This window comes from Scardinius erythrophthalmus (assembly GCF_964197995.2).
Source record: "Scardinius erythrophthalmus genome assembly, chromosome: 3".
Classification (NCBI taxonomy): Eukaryota; Metazoa; Chordata; class Actinopteri; order Cypriniformes; family Leuciscidae; genus Scardinius; species Scardinius erythrophthalmus.
Window position 1 is genome coordinate 15391390 of NC_138223.1, and position 20219 is coordinate 15411608.

General features: G+C 36.6%; 1 protein-coding gene across 1 annotated transcript; it reads left to right on the plus strand.

Moving 5' to 3' along the window:
• Window positions 1-8034: 8034 nt before the first annotated feature.
• clrn2 (clarin 2) lies at window positions 8035-9807 on the plus strand (the record flags this gene model as incomplete). The annotated part of the gene is made up of 3 exons (XM_081360298.1): window positions 8035-8287; window positions 9212-9391; window positions 9539-9807. The coding sequence occupies 3 exons, from the start codon at window positions 8035-8037 to the stop codon at window positions 9805-9807; spliced, it is 702 nt and encodes a 233-aa protein (XP_081216424.1).
• Between the last annotated feature and the right edge of the window lie 10412 nt (window positions 9808-20219).

Sequence of the window (20219 nt, forward strand, 5' to 3'; positions counted from 1 at the left end):
CTGGTATCGTTGACGGAAAATTCAGTAGGTGACGAAAAAAAAAAAAAACTTTGACAATCCCTATATGACCGCTTTCGCTAGCTACGCTAGCGGCGGTCATAATTATTGCGCTGTGTGTGTACAGAACGGATTAAACACTAAAAGTTGGACTGACAACCAAATTTAACTGCAGTGTGTACGTGGCCTTAAAACGTTATTCAAATTGCTGTTATTTATTCCAATTTTACTCTTAACTATTCATTAGGTACTAATACAGTTTCCGTTTTTCTATTTCTTATCATTCATCTATCATTCTTACTAGTATTTCTTATATCACCAATTGCAAATGCTTTTTATTTGTCATAATGACTAGTCAGATTTGCAACTTTATAGCTATATTAAAATCTTAATAATACTTAATGAATACTTAGTAAACCTGAATAGTTGCCAGTAACAGTTGTAATACATACTTTTCAGAAGTGAATAAGTGATATCTGATCTACAGAAACCATAGAAGTCAGTGGCAAAAATTTTTGATAATGTTAAAATGGCTTGCCATATACTCTGCATCTCTCTGACTCTGTTTCCCAGCTGCCAATATGAAGGTTGTTTTGACCAAAAGGTTTTTGGTATACTGGTGCTGGACATCAGCTGACGTGTGCTTACAGGAAATCCAAACATATTTTGAATTAGAACTGCCCTTGTTAAGAGGACAAATTGCAATTTTCATTATCTTAAGTGGAGGATTTTGGACGGTGTCACGTCTCTTGCTGCAGTTCAGCAGCTCAGTCATCTCTGTGTTGCCAAAGACCACTGACATGAATTTAAAACTTATTGCTCTGCCTGCCCTCTCATGCACATGTTAATCGATAGAGTTTAAAATGTTGCAGCTCTTCAATGATGACGTGCTGTCTGCTGCATCAGAAATCTTAACAGGACAGGAGTGTGCGCGCATGTGTGTTCATCGTAAACAGACACACGCATACTCTGTTTCTGATATTGTTTTTCTTCTAATACAATTATGGCAACCTGGTGGATATGTTGGCTTTTCAAACCTTCAAGTACTTTTGCTTTCTCATTTTATTGTGAGAAACTTCCATTCTATACTTGTAGGCTGATGCTTGTTATGCGGTGGGCATGTATGTTGTGTGAGTGTAGCTACTTTGAGTTTGTTTAATTATTCATGAATCAAAGCAGGTTTTTGATACCGATAGGTCCTTACTCATCTTCTGCAGGCTGTTTGTGAGAGATAGAGATGCTGACTCACTGGTCTTTCTTTTCAGAAGTGACTCATTCCTTCTTTTATGGACATATGATCACTTTGCCATTTTAAACAGAAACAGTGTCCTTTTATATTCTGTTTGTTTTCCCAACATATATATATATATATATATATATATATATATATATATATAGAGAGAGAGAGAGAGAGAGAGAGAGAGAGAGAGAGAGAGATAGAGAGATAGATAGATAGATAGATAGATAGATAGATAGATAGATAGATAGATAGATAGATAGATAGATAGATAGATAGATAGATAGATAGATAGATAGATAGATAGATAGTACTTTACTGCACCAATATTTGTCAGTATTAAAAAGGCCTTTTAGAACAACGCAGACTGAAATCGAGAGTAGTCTAATGGACTAAGATGCCAACCTAATGAAGTTTGTCCACTGGATTTTTGCTGACCGTACAGACAACCTCATCTACTCAACCAAGTGACCATTAGGGTCTTCAATCCATAATAGTATGATTGGTGTGTGGGCAGGGTGGGTTTTGTGGTGCTTTTTAAGTGTTGCTGTATGTCTACACATTGAGAGTACTTTGCTTTTGTGGACCATTTTAACTTTGTCCTTTTTAATATTGTATAAGTGCATACCCTAAACTGACATGAGCCTGACAAAAAGGAATAGGTCAGTCCATATACTCATATGGATATAAACTCATATATGACTTTCTTTTGTGTATGAAAGCTGAACTAAGCAAATAAGGTTTGTTTTGTTTTGTCCACAGAGTGCAGTGGATTTGTTTGGTTTTGTTTTGTCCACAGAGTGCAGTGGATTTGTTTGGTTTTGTTTTGTACACAGAGTGCAGTGGATTTGTTTGGTTTTGTTTTGTCCACAGAGTGCAGTGGATTTGTTTGGTTTTGTTTTGTCCACAGAGTGCAGTGGATTTGTTTGGTTTTGTTTTGTACACAGAGTGCAGTGGATTTGTTTGGTTTTGTTTTGTACACAGAGTGCAGTGGATTTGTTTTATATTGTTTTTTTCCAGAGTGCAGTGGATTTGTTTATTTTTATTTTATTTTTGTTCTGTTTTGTTCACAGAGTAAAGTGAATGTTTTGGTTTTGTTTTGTCCACAGAGTGAGTGGATTTGTTTGGTTTAGCTTTGTCCACAGAGTGCAGTGGATTTGTTTGGTTTTGTTTAGCTTTGTCCACAGAGTGCAGTAGTTTTGTTTTGTTTTGTCCACAGAGTGCAGTAGATTTGTTTTGTTTTGTCCAAAGAGAACAGTGGATTTGTTTTGTTTTGTCCAAAGAGAACAGTGGATTTGTTTTGTTTTGTTCTACTGGATTTTTTTGTTATTGTTCTGTTCACTGAGTAAAGTGATTATTTTGGTTTGGTTTTATCCACAGAGTGCAGTGGATTTGTTTTGTTTTGTTTTGTTTTGTTTTGTTTTGTTTTGTTTTGTTTTGTTTTGTTTTGTTTTGTTTTGTTTTGTTTTGTTTTGTTTTGTTTTGTTTTGTTTTGTTTTGTTTTGTTTTGTTTTGTCCACAGAGTGCAGTGGATTTGTTTTGTTTTGTATTGCCCATAGAGTGCAGTGAATTTGTTTTGTTTTGTTTTGTTTATCTTTGTCCACAGAGTGCAGTGGATTTGTTTTGTTTTGTTTTTTATTGTCCACAGAGTGCAGTGGATTTATTTTGTTTTGTTTTGTCCACAGAGTGCACTGGATTTGTTTGGTTTTGTTTTGTTTTGTCCATAAGAGTACAGTGGTTTTGTCTTGTTTTGGTTTGTTTTGTTTTGTCCACATAGTGCAGTGGATTTGTTTTATATTGTTTTTTTTTCCACTGAGTGCAGTCGATTTGTTTGGTTTTTATTTTGTCCAGAGAGTGAGTGGATTTGTTTTGTTTTGTTTTGTTTTGTTTTGTTTTGTTTTGTTTTGTTTTGTTTTGTTTTGTTTTGTTTTGTTTTGTTTTGTTTGTTTTTGTTTAGCTTTGTCCACAGAGTGCAGCGGATTTGTTTTATATTGTCCACAGAGTGCAGGTGTTTTGTTTTGTTTTGTTTTATCCACAGAGTGCAGTGGATTTGTTTTGTTTTGTTTTTGTTCTGTTTTGTTCACAGAGTGCGGTGGATTTGTTTGGTTTTGTTTAGCTTTGTACACAGAGTGCAAGTGGATTTGTTTTGTTTTGTATTGTCCACGGCGTGCAGTGGATTTGTTTGGTTTTGTTTTGTCCACAGAGTGCAATGGATTTGTTTTATATTGTTTTGTCCACAGAGTTCAGTGGATTTGTTTGATTTTGTTTTGTTTTGTCCACAGAGTACAGTGGGTTTTTTTATTTATTTTTATTTTTTTATTGTTTTGTCTTGTTTTGTTTTGTTTTTGTTCTGTTCACTGAGTAAAGTGAATGTTTTGGTTTTGTTGTGTCCACAGAGTGCAGTGGATTTGTTTGGTTTTGCTTTGTTTTGTTTTGTCCACAGAGTGCAGTGGATTTGTTTGGTTTTGTTTAGCTTTGTATACAGGGTGCAAGTGGATTTGTTTTGTATTGTCTACAGAGTGCAGTGGATTTGTTTTGTTTTGTTTTGTCCACAGAGTGCAGTGGATTTGTTTTATTTTGTTTTGTCCACAGAGTTCAGTGGATTTGTTTTGTTTTGTCCACAGAGTACAGTGGATTTGTTGGATTTTGTTTCGTTTTGTCCACAGAGTACAGTGTTTTTTTGTTTTTTGTTTTGTCTTGTTTTGTTTTGTTTTTGTTCTGTTTTGTTCACAGAGTAAAGTGAATATTTTGATTTTGTTGTGTCCACAGAGTGCAGTGGATTTGTTTGGTTTTGCTTTGTTTTGTTTTGTCTACAGAGTGCAGTGGATTTGTTTGGTTTTGTTTAGCTTTGTATACAGGGTGCAAGTGGATTTGTTTTGTTTTGAATTGTCCACAGAGTGCAGTGGATTTGTTTGGTTTTGTTTTATCCACAGAGTGCTATGGATTTGTTTTATTTTGTTTTGTCCACAGAGTGCAGTGGATTTGTTGGATTTTGTTTCGTTTTGTCCACAGAGTACAGTGTGTGTTTTTTTTTGTCTTGTTTTTTTTTTTTTTTTTTCTGTTTTGTTCACAGAGTAAAGTGAATGTTTTGATTTTGTTGTGTCCACAGAGTGCAGTGGATTTGTTTGGTTTTGCTTTGTTTTGTTTTGTCCACAGAGTGCAGTGGATTTGTTTGGTTTTGTTTAGCTTTGTATACAGGGTGCAAGTGGATTTGTTTTGTATTGTCCACAGAGTGCAGTGGATTTGTTTGGTTTTGTTTTTGTCCACAGGGTGCAGTGGTTGGTTTTGTTTTGTTCACAGAGTGCAGTGGATTTGTTTGGTTTTGTCTTGTTTTGTCCACAGTGGTTGTTTTGTTTTGTTTTGTTTTGTTTTGTTTTGTTTTGTTTTGTTTTGTTTTGTTTTGTTTTGTTTTGTTTTGTTTTGTTTTGTTTTGTTTTGTTTTGTTTTGTTTTGTGGTTTGGCCACATAGAGTACAGCAGAGCAAACCACTAAGTTACAGAATATACTGTCATCTCCGGTCCTGGAGGAACACTGTCATTAGAATTTGACTAATGGAGCTAAATTCTCCAGGACAATGGCTCTACAGGACTGGAGTTGCCCCTCCCTGATCTGTTCACAGATTCATAGCATCTCTTCCAAAACACCATGTTCACAATCTGTTAATCAGTTGAACATCTTAATGTCTTGTGATGCATAAACTCTCATGGTATCTTTTAGAGGGCAATTTCATGCTATAGTAAGACAAGACAGGAAATGCATTTTTAACTGATCTGTGAGAATTCTAATGCGGACAGCAACAGAGTCAATCTGAAATCTATGCAATACGTCTGACTGTTTTGCAGAAAAACAAAGAGATTAAGAAATGTTAAGATGCTAAACTGAGTGTGTAATCAAAACGATGAATCTGATTAACTGGGTTACAGAGCACTTTGAATCTCATTAAGCTTATTGGTGTTGGGAAGAAGGCAAAAATAGAAGGATAAAGAAGAAAGAGCATAATGTGAAGCTGAGAACTAAAGAGAAAGAGTAGATTTAGTAAAACAAGAGGCAGAGAGTTAGATTGATATTAATGAAGTTAGATTAAGCAGAAAATGATAAATAAAAAATGTACAAAAAATGGGTGGATCATTATATATTAAGAGCAGAAAGAGTGATCAAGAATACATAGAAAAATATATTTGACATTAATAAAGGCACCTGTCATAACTCATGTCCAATCATAACTGCATTATAAACATTTAAAACATTCCAGAATGCATTAAGTCTATAAGCCTGTCCAAAACCACAACAGTAGTCATTTGATATTCACAGTTGCCTCAATGAGCATCGCTGCAATTTAGCTGGTCAATATGCCTCCATTCTTCAATCAATATGACAAGACTCTTTAACCACAGGGAACATATATTGTATATGTGCCTGACACTAAAGCTAACATTTTGTTTATACATCCAATTGGTGTTCTTCACAAGCAGTTTTCATCAATACATTTCAATATAGATTGAAGACATGTTTTGAGACATGCCTCAAGAACCCTGTAACCTTTCTTTCTCTCAGCATCAGCCAAATTGAATAGAAATAGTAATAACATCAGATAAAAATGTTAACATCTTTAAAATTTGAAAGACTGATCAACAAAATAAATAAATCATGTTTACTCAGTTTTGTGTTTGTTTATGTGAATATTTTTTTATTCATATAAAAAATAAAAATGAGGGATGAGCAGACAAAATTGCATGAAGATTAGAAATACTGAATCCAATAATCACATATGAAGATTGATATGCATACTAGTCATATTATATTGTGTCTTTTGCATATTTGCAACTTTATGTCTCATATTTGAGATTACTTATTATTGCCATGACATGAACACTGATAAGTGGAGTGATCCAGACAGTGAAACATAAACATAAATATTCACACTATATATATATACTGTATATATATATCAAATTTGAGGACAATAACTAATTTGTGTATCAACTTTGTATCATGCTTTGTATCACACAATTGTAAATATTGTGTTTTATATGTAGTAATAGTTACAGTACATTTATTTAAAATTTTATAGTAAAAAGTATAGGCCTATCCTTTAAATGGGTCTTATTATTATGCCCTTTTACAAAGTCTTGATGTACTAGAATATGTTTTCATGCTTGATTGTTCAAAAAATACATTATTTTTCACATATTTTACATTATTACAGCATCTCTCTCCCCAGTCTGTCTCGAACCTGTCGTTTTTCGATGAAGCCCCTCCTTCCGAAATACTAAATGTGCTGTGATTGGTTAGCTGACCCAGTGTTTTGTGATTGTCAGCACTTAGAGCATGTTTGGAAAATGTCCTATCCCTACTAGAGTTCTTCTCTAGTATAAATATTAAGGATGCCGTCTATTTATAACTAATTCGAGCCCGATTCAGACCCTGACAATGTTAACAAAAATGAGAATCATGCAGAACAGATTTCATTCACAGACTTTGCAAGCACAGATTTTACAGGACATTTCAGAGTGCTATGTTTTTTGTAATTTTCTTATACATTTTAGATACGATGTTATCCACCATAATAGGTAATACAAACAGTAATCGATCACTAAACCATGGTTAATTTTCCTAAGGAGCAGTGAACCATCTTACAAAAGCGAGGGCTTACACAAGCTGTTCTCCATAAAATGTGCTGCGCATAGATAAACGTTTGGGTTATAATGTTCAGGAACAGTGTTTAAGATAAGTTTTAGTTCTGTTAAATGAGCTTTGCAACCTTGCAGATGGTTTTTATGCTCAAATAGCAACATTACACACTAACTAAAGTGGAAAAAGTTGAAAAGCATAATAGGAACCCTTTAATTACGCAGCACAGAGCTCAGCTCAATGAAACGGTAAGGCATCCCCCTCTAGTGGCGAGATCCGCACTGTTTATAGGGCATCACAGAGCTCTTGAATGAGCTGAGCTGCCCATGGTCCTGAACCAGAGACGACTGGCAAGACTGCTGTCCGTGGTGCTGAAGTATGTTAAAGAATGTTCCAACTGACAAAGTAAAGGCTTGGTTCTTTTATGGAATCCCAAATTCTGCACCAATTGAAACAAATATCATGTTCCTATTTCAGGTTCATATTTCAAGTCATTAGTCCATTTATTGCTGCCCAATTGCAGTGACTTTCCTATCAAACCCTTCCCTTTCTTTCTTTATTTCAGTGCTCAGTGACCCAGTAGGCTAGAGTCTTGGCTGAAAGACATTTAATGTTTTGAATCGCCCGTTTGACCTATAGGTTTTAATGAAAAGGAGCCATCGCAATTTGATTAATTGTTATAGCAAAGGACATCCAATAAAAATCCATGTTACAGCAGGTTGATTTACGTGTCTGACTTCAAGACTTGACAGTTCGTTTGTGCTAGCTAGATGAACTTAAAAATTATAACCCGTAATAATTCCCACACTCTGTGTGTATGCGCGGGCACGCGCGCGCTCTAGCAACCGAACCAAGCGAAGGCAAGTAAACTGTATAAGGTTTCGTTAGGTGGTAAAGGAGATCCATCTGACCGCTTTATATCTGGTTTCCTGCTCTTTCCCTATCGCAGTCTATCGCGCGTTACTTCAGTTTAGTATCGTTGTGTTTTAGTTTTTAGTGTTGCAAACTTATCGTAAACATGTTGCTAATCGGTAGGCTAATTGCGCAAGGTTTTAAACTCCGTACGTTACAGCAGAGTTGGCTCGCGCAGTAGCGAAGAGAGGTGGACGCCTCGCTGAGTCGTGTTACTTTGCGTCTTGATTTTAAATTGGAGGAATGGGGTTAGTGAAATGCCAACTCTCTGGAAACAGATAGTGTTCTCCTTCGCTTCTATACTCAGCATCGGTTCTGTGGTACTTCTGGTCGTGGCACTGTCCACCGAGCGCTGGGTCACCGGAACCACATTGTGTCAGACAGGAGTAGATCTGGTGAACGCGTCTAGTCTAGAACTCGAACAGTTCACGGGACACATTTACTACGGCCTCTTTCAGGGCGGGAAAACACGGAGATGCGGGCTCGGAATCCGCCGCTCCAAAATATACAGTAAGAGCACTAACGTGTTGACTGATTAGATAAGATTCCCCTCTGATTAAACATTCAAGCTCTGTACACATATTATAATGAATCACATTTATTTAATGTAGGCTATAACTTATTATTAGAACAGGCCTTTGAATTTCGTTTAATCTTTAGTTGCTGTTTTGTTGATATTTTTGTCTTTTTTAATTAATAGGCCTACTTTTACTACAAATTATTTAAGTATTACATTTTTAAATTGATTTAAAAAAATAGAGAAAGACATTTATACAAACTATTTCTATTTCAAATAAATGCTGTTTGAACTCTAAGAATCTTGAAAACTTGTGTATGTGTAAAAATGTAAATATAATTTATATTTACATTTTATAATGGAATATATATATATATATATATATATATATATATATATATATATATATATATAAACTTTTTTTTATAAAAATGTATCACAGTTTCCATAAAAATATTAAGCCACACAACTGTTTTCAACATTGATATTAGGAAATCAGCATATAAGAATGATTTCTGAAGTATCATGCGAGACTTAAGTAATGGCTGCTAAAAAAAAAATCAGCTTTGCCATCAAAGAAATAAATTACATTAAAAAATTACAATAAAATTATTTAAAATTTTAATAATATTTCACAATATTACAGATATTTTACATTACATATTACACTTTTACTTTTGATTGAATAAATGCAATCTTTGAACGATAGATAGATAGATAGATAGATAGATAGATAGATAGATAGATAGATAGAAAGATAGATAGATAGATAGATAGATAGATAGATAGATAGATAGATAGATAGATAGATAGATCTTTATAGATTTATATACGCAGTAACTGTACAGATGCTTTTTCAAGTACAAGTCCAATTTTGTGAATCTGATCTTTCTCTCTCTTTCTCACAAATTCTGCAGTTTTCCCAAAGCTCATCAAAAAAATCAACAGTGGTCTTCACATGATCATTATCTTCTTCCTTTTTATTGCTATTGGCTTTGCAGTGCTCAGTTTAGCTTTCTGTATATATAATGCCCGAAAAGTTCCTTATCAATCTATCAAAGGACCTTTTGGCATCTACCTCTGGAATTTCATTGCAGGTAAGTCAACATAACACAAAATCTAAGATACAATGTTTTTCACCTCATGGATAATTAACCCTAAATCAACAATATCAACCATAAAAAATTGTGAATCACTACTTTTTTCAGTTTCTAATCCCAATCTTTTTCAATCTCTTCTCTCAGCTCTGTTCAGTGCGATGGGCTTTGCGTGTTTCCTTGCAGCAATTCAGTGCCATCAGCTCACGAAACATGTGGCTAACTACCGTGAGAGCCTTTTTACCCTTGTGATCCTTGAGGAGAATCTTGGCTTCTCCTTCTGGTTGTGCGTTGCCAGCGCTGTAACACATGGAGCTAACATTCTTGTAGTAGCCTCCAGTAAAATACATCTGCCTAAAATACAGACTAAGAAACCCGAAGAACCCTCAGCCACTGGAGAAGACTTCCTCTACTAAAGAACAAGAACGAGCTGAAAGGTTTGACTGCAGGGTGAGAGAGGAGGCTGTGCAGATGAGCCAAACAGAATGCTCATGTGACCCGACGTCTAACCTGAGGTGATTTATGGGTTGATATGAGCTGATTTATGACTACAGACCATGGAGTTTCTCTAAAACTGTTTTATTTTGGAGCAAATAAGTCAAAAGAAAATCACTTTAAAATGCTGAGGTTTTGTGGAGGCCAGCAAAATGTTGTTTGACTGACCGGTTGTGAACGACTGCAGGGCTTCCAGACTGAAATGTGACATTTTGTATGTCTTTACCACCAAGCAAGTTAAATATTAATGTTATCTCTCTTTTTATTTTAGAGCTATACTGAGAAAGATGTAATAATGCATTACCATACGAAGATATAACGAGTCAATAAACTTTTAAACACGTTTAAAATCTTCCCTTTTTGGCAGACAAGCTCTAAACATGCTAAACAACCATTATCACAACAGATATGTACAGTAAGGGCCGTATCTGGCCATTTTGATTTGATACTTTTTGTAAATTATTGAAATAAGCTGTCTCTTAATAAGCACTGAAATTATTCACCAACTTATGTGCACAAAATATTTTTTTCTGTTCAAACAGAACAATACTAACGTGCAGTGGTTTCGCATAGTTAGATAGCAATGCAATAGTTTTGCAAGTGCACTGTATCAAAATCTAAACTAATTGATTGTAAATTTATTTAACTTTCTTTATACATCTAGTGCAGTGGTTGAGTGGTCCAAGATTACATCCAGCACTCCATGTCAGGATTATTTTAGTGTGCTTTTAAACACACTAAATTAAACACACTTTTTTTGCTAATCTCTAAACACACAATTTATTAAATAAATAATAATTTGATAATGCTTATAATAAAATAAGAAATAATACAATTTCTTCTACAACATTGTTTTTCTCTTTCAGTGCCAAGTATTTTTTTCAGTAAACTTAAGTGTGCTTTATTAAAACACATAGATTAGCCCAAGTCCAAGCAATTTTTACATTTTTGTTTCGTAATATTAAATAAAATTAAATGAAACAATAATATCACATGTTGACGCCTTCGTTTCTCAAATATGAATTTAGTAAACCTTGTCTTATAATTCTGTGGACAAAACAAAGTCTTTAATGACATTCTGTTTTAAACCTATTTTGAGTTCAATTTACAGATATAATACAGCTTATACAATGGTGATTGGTGCATTTAATGAAGTAATTATTTAAAATCTTTTATATAAGATAGATGTTGACATATTACTGACTTGAGATTTTATTTCTACATGTGAAAGGAACATTTTCATTTCGTTTCATTTTTTTTGTATGGCCAACCCAACACTTGCACGCAGAGCACGAGAGAGAATTGCAGAGGTCCGGTGAAGTACCTGGCTTTACATGCACACCCTGGGGTAAAAAGTGGGACCATTTACTTTAGTTTAGATTAGTAGGCTACTAGGAGGCCTGGCATTCGGGACCCCCAGGTGACTTTGTGAAGCTGGAAATAGGGCATCGCCTTTATGGTTGGTTGGTGAGCAGCAGAGGGCGCCCTAGATCGTAACCTACCCTAACCATAACACAACACTCTTCACACTGTATAGTCCGTATAGGAAGAGTGGAACAGGTAGAAAACGATGGGGGGAGAGGAAGAGATAGTTTAAGTAAAGGGAAGGCCATAGGAAGAGTAGAATGGGGAAAATTAGTGGGAGAAGAGATGGGTAGCTATATGGGAGGGCATAGTGGAAAGAATAAGAGGAGAAATTGTAATAAGCCATGAACAGAAAGGAAATGAACAGCTGGATGGAGTAAAGAGACGTAGAAGGTACATTAACAGTTCTCTTTTGGGTCTAATATGTTCACGCCTCATTTCTTTACAGACAATGTTAATTTTTGTTAATTTTCCACTAAGTTATGCGGTGATCTGAAGAGTGTTTAGCGCTCTCTCCTGGCACTGATATGACACCATTAGCGGGGAAGTAATGTCATCAAAATGAATAAAAATAAATATGAGTTACAAGCAATAGTGCCATTTTTCCCTACATCTGCAGCACAAATCTGGCATTGATTTAATACTACAAATTATTAAACTTTCATAGACACATTCTGTTTGTTTTTGCTCCGTCAAAGAAAAAAAGAACAAACAGCAACCGTTGCGTCTAGCAAAACAGTGTTTTATTCCTCAAATAATCTATTTGAACGAATCACATGAGTAAATGATTCAGTTAGGGGTCCGTGTCATGCGAAACAAATATTAAAGCATAATCTTTTTTACCCATGAACAAATTATACGAACCATCTTGATGTATTGAAATACAATAATTGCTTAGTTAATTAAATTAATGAAGGATTCAACTCACTCATTAAGGCTGCCAACTCCTTTTTTCGTGTGAAAAAAGAACGTTTTTTTTTTTCACTAGTTCTCATTAACAAATTTATAGACAAATAAAATGTATTTACTTTCACATATGGATTTATATGATCACAGTGTGCAGTCTTTGACTCTGAATGAGACATTATAAGTAAAAATATACACATGCAATTGTTTCCAAAAACAACAATAGACGAGAACAATGATAAGCATTGAGGTGATGGGTTGGAAGGATCCACATCAGAGAAAATATATTGATCTGTGTATTTCACTGTTATGCACTGCATTGAATGATTCACTTTCTGCTGCTGTTCTAGGTAAACAGTTATTTAATTAGTTCAAATTGATTCACTTTATATTACACATGTTTTATGTTTTAATAGTCAGGAAGAGTCATGGATCTTTCAACTATTAGTTTGCACATTTTTTTATTTACACAGGTTCGGTGAGGAGGGATGATGATCTGCATTGAGGAGTTGTAGTTGCGAGTCCACAAGTGCATCAGTTTCAGATCGTTCATGTAGCGTTCAAGCAATAACTCTTTTTCTCTTTGCTCCTTTTCCTTAATTATTTTCTTCTCCTCCTTTTTCTTGTCTTTCTCCTGTGCCCAAGTGAACAGAACAAGTGACACTTTTCTTTTGCACTTTTTCTGGACGTTCCCATTGTGCTGGGTCTCATTCTTGGGACCGTCAGGAAAGCTTCATCATGAGCTTATCAATCTCAGAGGCATCATCCGAATGGCCTTGTATGGCCTTGGAGTCTCCCATTTCACTGGGGTCACCTTCCTCTTCCTCAAATCCCTGGACCTCCACCACTTTGCTTCCCCACACTTGCTCCTGCACCTCGCTGTCCTTCCACAACCAAGCAACCATCTTTCTCGGTTTCATTTCATTTCATTTCATTTCAAATGCTTTCGCCGTTTGAGGGCGTTCAGACTTGGGTAAGTCACTGGCCTGGATAGTCTTCCTTGTGTACTCCACATACTCGTTCTCCTCATCCTCTATGTCAACCAGCATGAGTTGTGGAGGTGGCTCAAACTGGGAAGAAGTGAACGGCTGAGGCTTCCAGCTGGGAGGACGTCGCAGAGCAACGATTTCATCAGGTGCAGGAGTAGGGCTCGGAGGAAGCCGTTTGGGGATGACGCTCTTGGGATGAAGAGCATCGGATGGAAAACAGTTCGTCAGGTGCTGAAGTGGGACGCGGAGGAACCGCCAATGGAAGCATCTGTGGTTTGGGAGGACTCACTTGGGATGAAGAGCACCGGATGGAAAACAGTTTATCAGGTGCTGGAGTGGGGCGTGGAGGAACCGCCAATGGAACCATCTGGGATGAAGAGCGTCGGAGGGAAACAACTTCATCGGGACATGGAGGAGTTTTGAAGGATCCACTCGATGCGAAGAACACGGAAGGGATAACACATCCTCAGGTGCTGGAGGTGTTTTCTGAGGATGCACGGGTGCTTGTGTCACTGGCAGCTGGGGATTGAAGCGAGCGGATGGTAGAGCAAGTGTCCGGAGACACTTGTAAGCATTAGTAGCTCTCCCTCTATTGGCTTTGAGAAGGAAGATCTGCTGGAAGAACTTTAATATGCAGAGGTTTGACCTCCACAAAACGTGGCGTTGGCTCTGTGGTCTTCCATTCCTTCCGTTTTCTCTCCGTCCTTTTCTATTCTCCAGGTTCTCTAAGCTCACTTCCTCCCTCCATCAACTTTCTTTTTTTCTGGTGCACACATCCTCTCTTCTTTATCTTTATCTTTATCAGAGTGTTACCCTGTCTTCTCAGGTACCTTGCGGCGTCTCTTCCTGCACTCCCCGTCATTGGCAGTGAAGTCGAAGGCCTCACACTCCTCTGGAAGTTTCTCTCCTGCCGCTAATTCTTGCGCTTCATGCAGTAGTTCTGATGTTCCAGCAAACAGATGTGGCAATTGCACTTACAGTTTAGAGAATGTAAAACTGTAAGAAAAAAAACATGATTTAAACATGAACAAAACTAATGAACATTAACCCCAAGATTAATTTATGTTCTGCACCATCGAACCTGAAATTTATCAAATCAGCTGACATCATTTATAAAATCTACCTGTACTTTTGATACTTTATTCCTTAAATTTTAATATCAATGACTTTAATGCTTTTACTTGAGTCAATATCCATTTGGGTATCCTTACTTTTTTCCTAAATATGATAATTGGATACTTTGCACAACACTATAATGAATTAAACATTTAGTTGGTGAACAGATGACCCTAACATTCAGCTGCAGAATGTTCCGATAATCTTAGGAATTTCTTTTTCCGTCGATGATACCAGAACTGCAGAACCACACATCACAGCAGTCTGGGGACAGCAGTGCCAGGCCGGGAGCCTCAGTGTGGTGCTGACAATCACGTATCCCGCCCCAACCACTAACCCTACCCCTCACAACAACAATAATCTCTACCTTAAAAAATGCCCAACCCCACTCCAGCACTAAACCTACCCTTAATAATGCTATAAGTTCTACCCCAACTCCGGTCTGAGACTGCTGGCCTGGCGCTGCTGTCCTCAGACTGCTGTGGCGTATGGCTCTGCTGTTCTACAGTCAGTTATTATTGGCTTAAGTCAGCAAACCACGAAAAGCCCTCCACCATACAGCAGTTTGTTGCCCATTTGTGAACTACATGTTTTGACCAACAGAGTGCATCATTGAAACGGTCCTAACTCACATTATTGTGCCCTAAGGCGAGGTCAGCAATGCATGAGGGTCTCTGCACCTCTTACCCATGTATTGTATACCTATTATTGCTATTAAATAAAACAAATGATCAAATTAAAATGAGATTTAATGATTGCATGGGCAATTTAAAAAATCATGTATTATTGGAAAAAAAGTTTTTATTAATTGTATAAATATCACTAACACTGATGAATAAGTAAGTGTTATAAGGGAAGGCTATTAAATAGCAGTCCCAATCTAGTTTTTGTATTACAATATAGTTAGTATATTGTATTACAATATAGTTATAGTATTAACCACCACTGTCATAAAAAAAAAAAGAAAATACCAAAAAGTGAAAACAGTAAGTGACAGTGGTTTTGGCTTAAGTTTACCAGAAAGTACAGTTGGTAAATAATAAATACAGCATGTTCTTTGATGTTTGGATGCATTTCTGTGGGGAGAAGCAAATGGAAACCTCAGTATGTGTGTGTGGGCGAAACACAGGATATCCCACAGCACTCAGCCATTAGCATCACACCCACAAAAGAAGGAAAAATCTAATAGAACTGGTCCCTGCGCACTTAGTCCCTTTGTGTCAGTTATTAACTTCTGCTCATTGGAAATTATTGGAGGGTGTGGATTCTGGAATGCACTGCTGCTTCAATGTATATGTAATGAGTGATTATAATCAAGGTATTAATCAATATGTTTCCTTCTAAATATCAAATGAGTTGAATGACTTCTCTGGAGATTTTACTTTGTTATAGAAGTTACCAGTGTGATTACTGAAAGGTTATTTTCATGTATTCTCTAATGTCTGTATTTGATATCTGAATGCCGTAACAGTGCTTGCTCATTTAGCCCAGCTTCCAGAAATGAAATATGGAAAGATGTTTTGTTTTGTTAAGAAATGTTTTCAACGTGTCAAAACATTCATCTGTTTCTCTAGGGTACTGGGACAGCAATGGTCAAGTCAAGTCAAGTCAAGTCAAGTCACCTTCATTTATATAGCGCTTTTAACAATATAGATTGTTTCAAAGCAGCTTTAGAGAGATAATAGGAAATTAAAGTAAAAGAGATTGCTTTGGCTTTACAGCAGCTCTAAATTAAAGTTATTGTCCAGCTAAAGTTAGTTTTGATTGATTCACTTCCGTCGCAACGATCATTAGTTATTAACTTAGGGGCCGCTAACACGACACTGTTCTAACAGAAAACCCTTAATGCGATCCGGCTGCTCATTTGCACAAAACAGTGCCTGATGGCTCGAGAACGCAAACCATGAAATAGAATACAAGGTACAAGCCTTGAAAAATGTATAATACATAATTTTTTATCGCTTCCACGTAGCCACGTGAACCGGAATTATCCCGACAACATTTTATCTGTACAGAGGTAAAGGGAAGGAAAGGAGGCCTTGACAGGGGTGAGACTAGTTGACACTTCAGGACTGTGTTGTCGTCGTGTCCAGCCGCAGGTCCTTCATCAGATCCAGATACGGCCTGGATCCGACTGACTGTGGTAAACCTCGGGATAAACAGAAAGACTAATATTAGCGTAGACGCCATCCTTCTTATGATGTAACAAGAACATCAGGATTTATGGGAAGTGTTCCCGGTTCCGGCTGACCTAATCTATGCAACCTAACATTGAATTATAGAAGTCTATAATGTGTTATGTGTATGTTAGGTCAAAGAGATGTGTTTTTAGTCTAGAGTTTTCCAGAAACTCCAGAGTTTTGGTGCTAAATAGGAAAAGGATCTACCGGCAGCAGTCGATTTTGATATTCTAGGTATTATCAACTGGCCGGAATTTTGAGATCGCAATAGACGTGACGGACTTTAATGCGTTAAGAGCTCGCTCAAGTACTGGGGAGCTAAACCATTTAGTGCTTTGTAAGTAATCAGCAATATTTTAAAATGTATACGATGTTTAATAGGGAGCCAATGCAGTGTTGACAGAACCGGACTAATATGGTCATACTTCCTGGTTCTGGTAAGAACTCGAGCTGCTGCGTTTTGGACCAGCTGTAGTTTGTTTATTAAGCGTGCAGGGCAACCACCCAGTAGAGCATTACAATAATCTAGCCTTGATGTCAAGAATGCATGAACTAATTGTTCCGCATTTTTCAATGAGAGCATATGACGTAATTTAGATATATTTTTAAGATGGAAGAATGCGGTTTTACAGATCCTAGACACGTGACTTTCAAATGAAAGATTGGTATCAAAGAGCACACCCAAGTTCCTAACTGACGACGAAGACTTGACAGAGCAGCCATCAAGTGTTAGACAGTATTCTAGGTTAGTACGTGAGGACGTTTTTTGTCCAATAATTAGAATTTCTGTTTTTTTCAGAATTACAGCAACGGTCCTAGTACTGAGCCTTGTGGTACGCCATACTGAACATTTGATCGATAAGACATCTCTTCATTTACTGCTACAAACTGATAACGGTCAGATAAGTATGATTTAAACCATGCTAATGCAATTCCACTAATGCCAACATAATTTTCGAGTCTATTTAAAAGAATGTTGTGGTCAATGGTATCAAATGCAGCACTAAGATCGAATAACACTAATAGAGAGATACAACCAAGATTGGATGATAAGAGCAAATCATTTGTGACTCTAATGAGAGCTGTCTCAGTACTAGTACGGTCTAAATCCGGACTGAAAATCCTCGCAGATACCAATTCTTTCTAAAAAGGAACATAGTTGTGAGGATACTGCCTTTTCTAGTATCTTTGACAGAAAAGGTAGATTCGAGATCGGCCTGTAATTGACTAATTCTGTAGGATCAAGTTGCGTTTTTTTAACAAGCGATTTAATCATAGCCAGCTTAAAGGTTTTTGGTACGTATTCTAATGACAAAGATGAGTTAATGATATTAAGAAGAGGATCTATGACCTCTGGAAGCATCTCTTTCAATAGCTTAGTTGGTATAGGGTCTAACATACATGTTGACGATTTAGATGATTTAACAAGTTTAGAAAATTCTTCCTCTCCTATAGCAATGAATAAATCTAATTTTTCCTCAGGGAGACTACAATGCACTGCCTGATGCGATACTGTAGTAGACGGTTGCATAGTTATAATTTTCTCCCTGATATTATCAATCTTGTAAGTAAAGAAGTTCATAAAGTAATTACTGCTGTGCTGCTTGGAAATGTCTGGGGTTGAAGCTTTATTTTTCGTTAATTTAGCCACTGTTTCAAATAAATACCTAGGATTTTGTTTATTTTCTTCTAATAGGGCTGAAAAATAAGCAGATCTAGCAGCTTTTACGCTGCTACCTCTGTACGCAATCGTGCTCTCTTTCCATGAAATGCGAAAAAACTCTAATTTTGTTTTCTTCCAGTTGCACTCTATTTCTTTGTTAAAGCTTTACTATACTGCGTTATACTAAAGTGTCCTTTCCTTGAGAGATATAACGCATTATCTTGATGTTTTAAGACGACTCTCCTGTTTATAATTAGAGCCTGGCCAAATCCAACCTTGGATAAGCTGTGTGTCGGTGAGTGTGTTAGTCTTTTTGGTTACAGGTTAAGGAACCACTGGCATTATTGGAGATTGACTGAGTTGTTGTTCGGGACAGGCTGGTGCGCAGCAACCCAAATCTGAGACCTGGAAGGTCACGACATGCCTAACTTCAGGGTCCGAGTGTCAGCTGCATAATCATTGGAGATATGCTTCAGTCTATCTATATATGTGTGGAAAATTACTATGTTTATCTATTTCTTAGCCAATGAGAATCATTTAACCTGAAGCAAGGACATAGCGTAGACCTTGGTGAAGGGTATAACTGCTGTGATTTTTGTAACTGTAAGGGGGGCGGCCTACGAACTCCATGTGAGTATTGAGGCTGACTTCTGCTGATGAAACTGCAAACTATCTTCAGTAAATCTTTTCTTGAATTTATTATAATTCTGACTCCGGGTCTTCATTCATCATATCTGGTTCTGGGTCTTTGACTGTAAAACCCCTTACAGTAATGATCAATTTCCACATCCTTTCTTGAGAAAGACAGACAGAGTAAATCTGTGTGTGAGTAAATTCCACACACAGACATTATGAATATTAGATCAAAACTGTGGCTTATTTTATGAATCCCTATACATTTGTGAGCAGTGTTTCTCAAGTGGTCAAAAATACTCTAGAGATTTAGAGGAGAAATAAATCCTCATAACTACAGTATCTTTATGATTCTCTTGCAACCTGTTTTTTTTCAGAAATGAATGATATCTATCACTCATGTTTTTACAGAAATTAAAAGGTATTTAGAATTTAGTAATTTGCAGTATATTAAAGTCCATATCTACTCTTGACTTTGTACCTAACACTTGACTGAATAATGGCTAAAATGGCTAGTTTGGAAATCATTGGTGATTGGAAATTGTTTGAAGTGACAACTATTGTTTTGAAGTAAAATAATATCTGCACTACTGTTTTAATATACACCTATAGTTACAGATTATAATTAGGAAAAAAACACAAGAATGTAAGGTTTGCATGTTAATGTTTTCACATCTTATGTTTATGGAAAAAAATACATATTGTTAAAAACATAATATATATTGTTATGAATGTATGGCCATAATATGCATATTTTGGACTGTAAATGCTTTAGTTTCCTGAAGGAACCTTATTTTGTTTTAGTCCATTGTTTCAGAGTTCATTTGAAAATCCTTGGACTTTTTCCCGGCACAGTTTATTGGATGTGGCAAAATCAATACAGTGTATCTTGGAGCACTTCAGGGCATCCCATTGTCTTTCCCCGGATTCAGACTCCTTGACAGAATAAAAAAAGATTCCACCTCACTGGTAATAGTGGGTAAGTCTCCAGTTCTGTCCACTCTGCCACTTCACTATTCCAATTCACTACAATATTTATAGATGTACAAGAATCATAGATAGATACATAGATGTAGTCTACAGCGCCACAAAATATAGTGAAGATGAAATACTGAAAAGACGTTTATCTGTGCTTTGGTGTTCTGAGCGACTATAATGCTGATATAAAAGCACTATGGACAGGATGTAAACAACCATTTAGCTGAGCTTTTATCTAAAGTGACTTTTCACACTTTTTACAGGGAAAGTCAAACAGAGGTCTTGACAATTCAAACGTGACAGTTCAACAGCTTATAATGTTTTGGTTACCAGATCCACTACCCCACACTACAAGACTGACAGACTCGAGGAGATAGGTCTGACTGCAGAACCGCAGAACCATATGTCACAGCAGTGTGAGGACGACAGCGCCAGCCTAACAGTCTGATGCCGGAACCGCATACCATACATATCCACCTTACATATACCATACCTAAACCTAC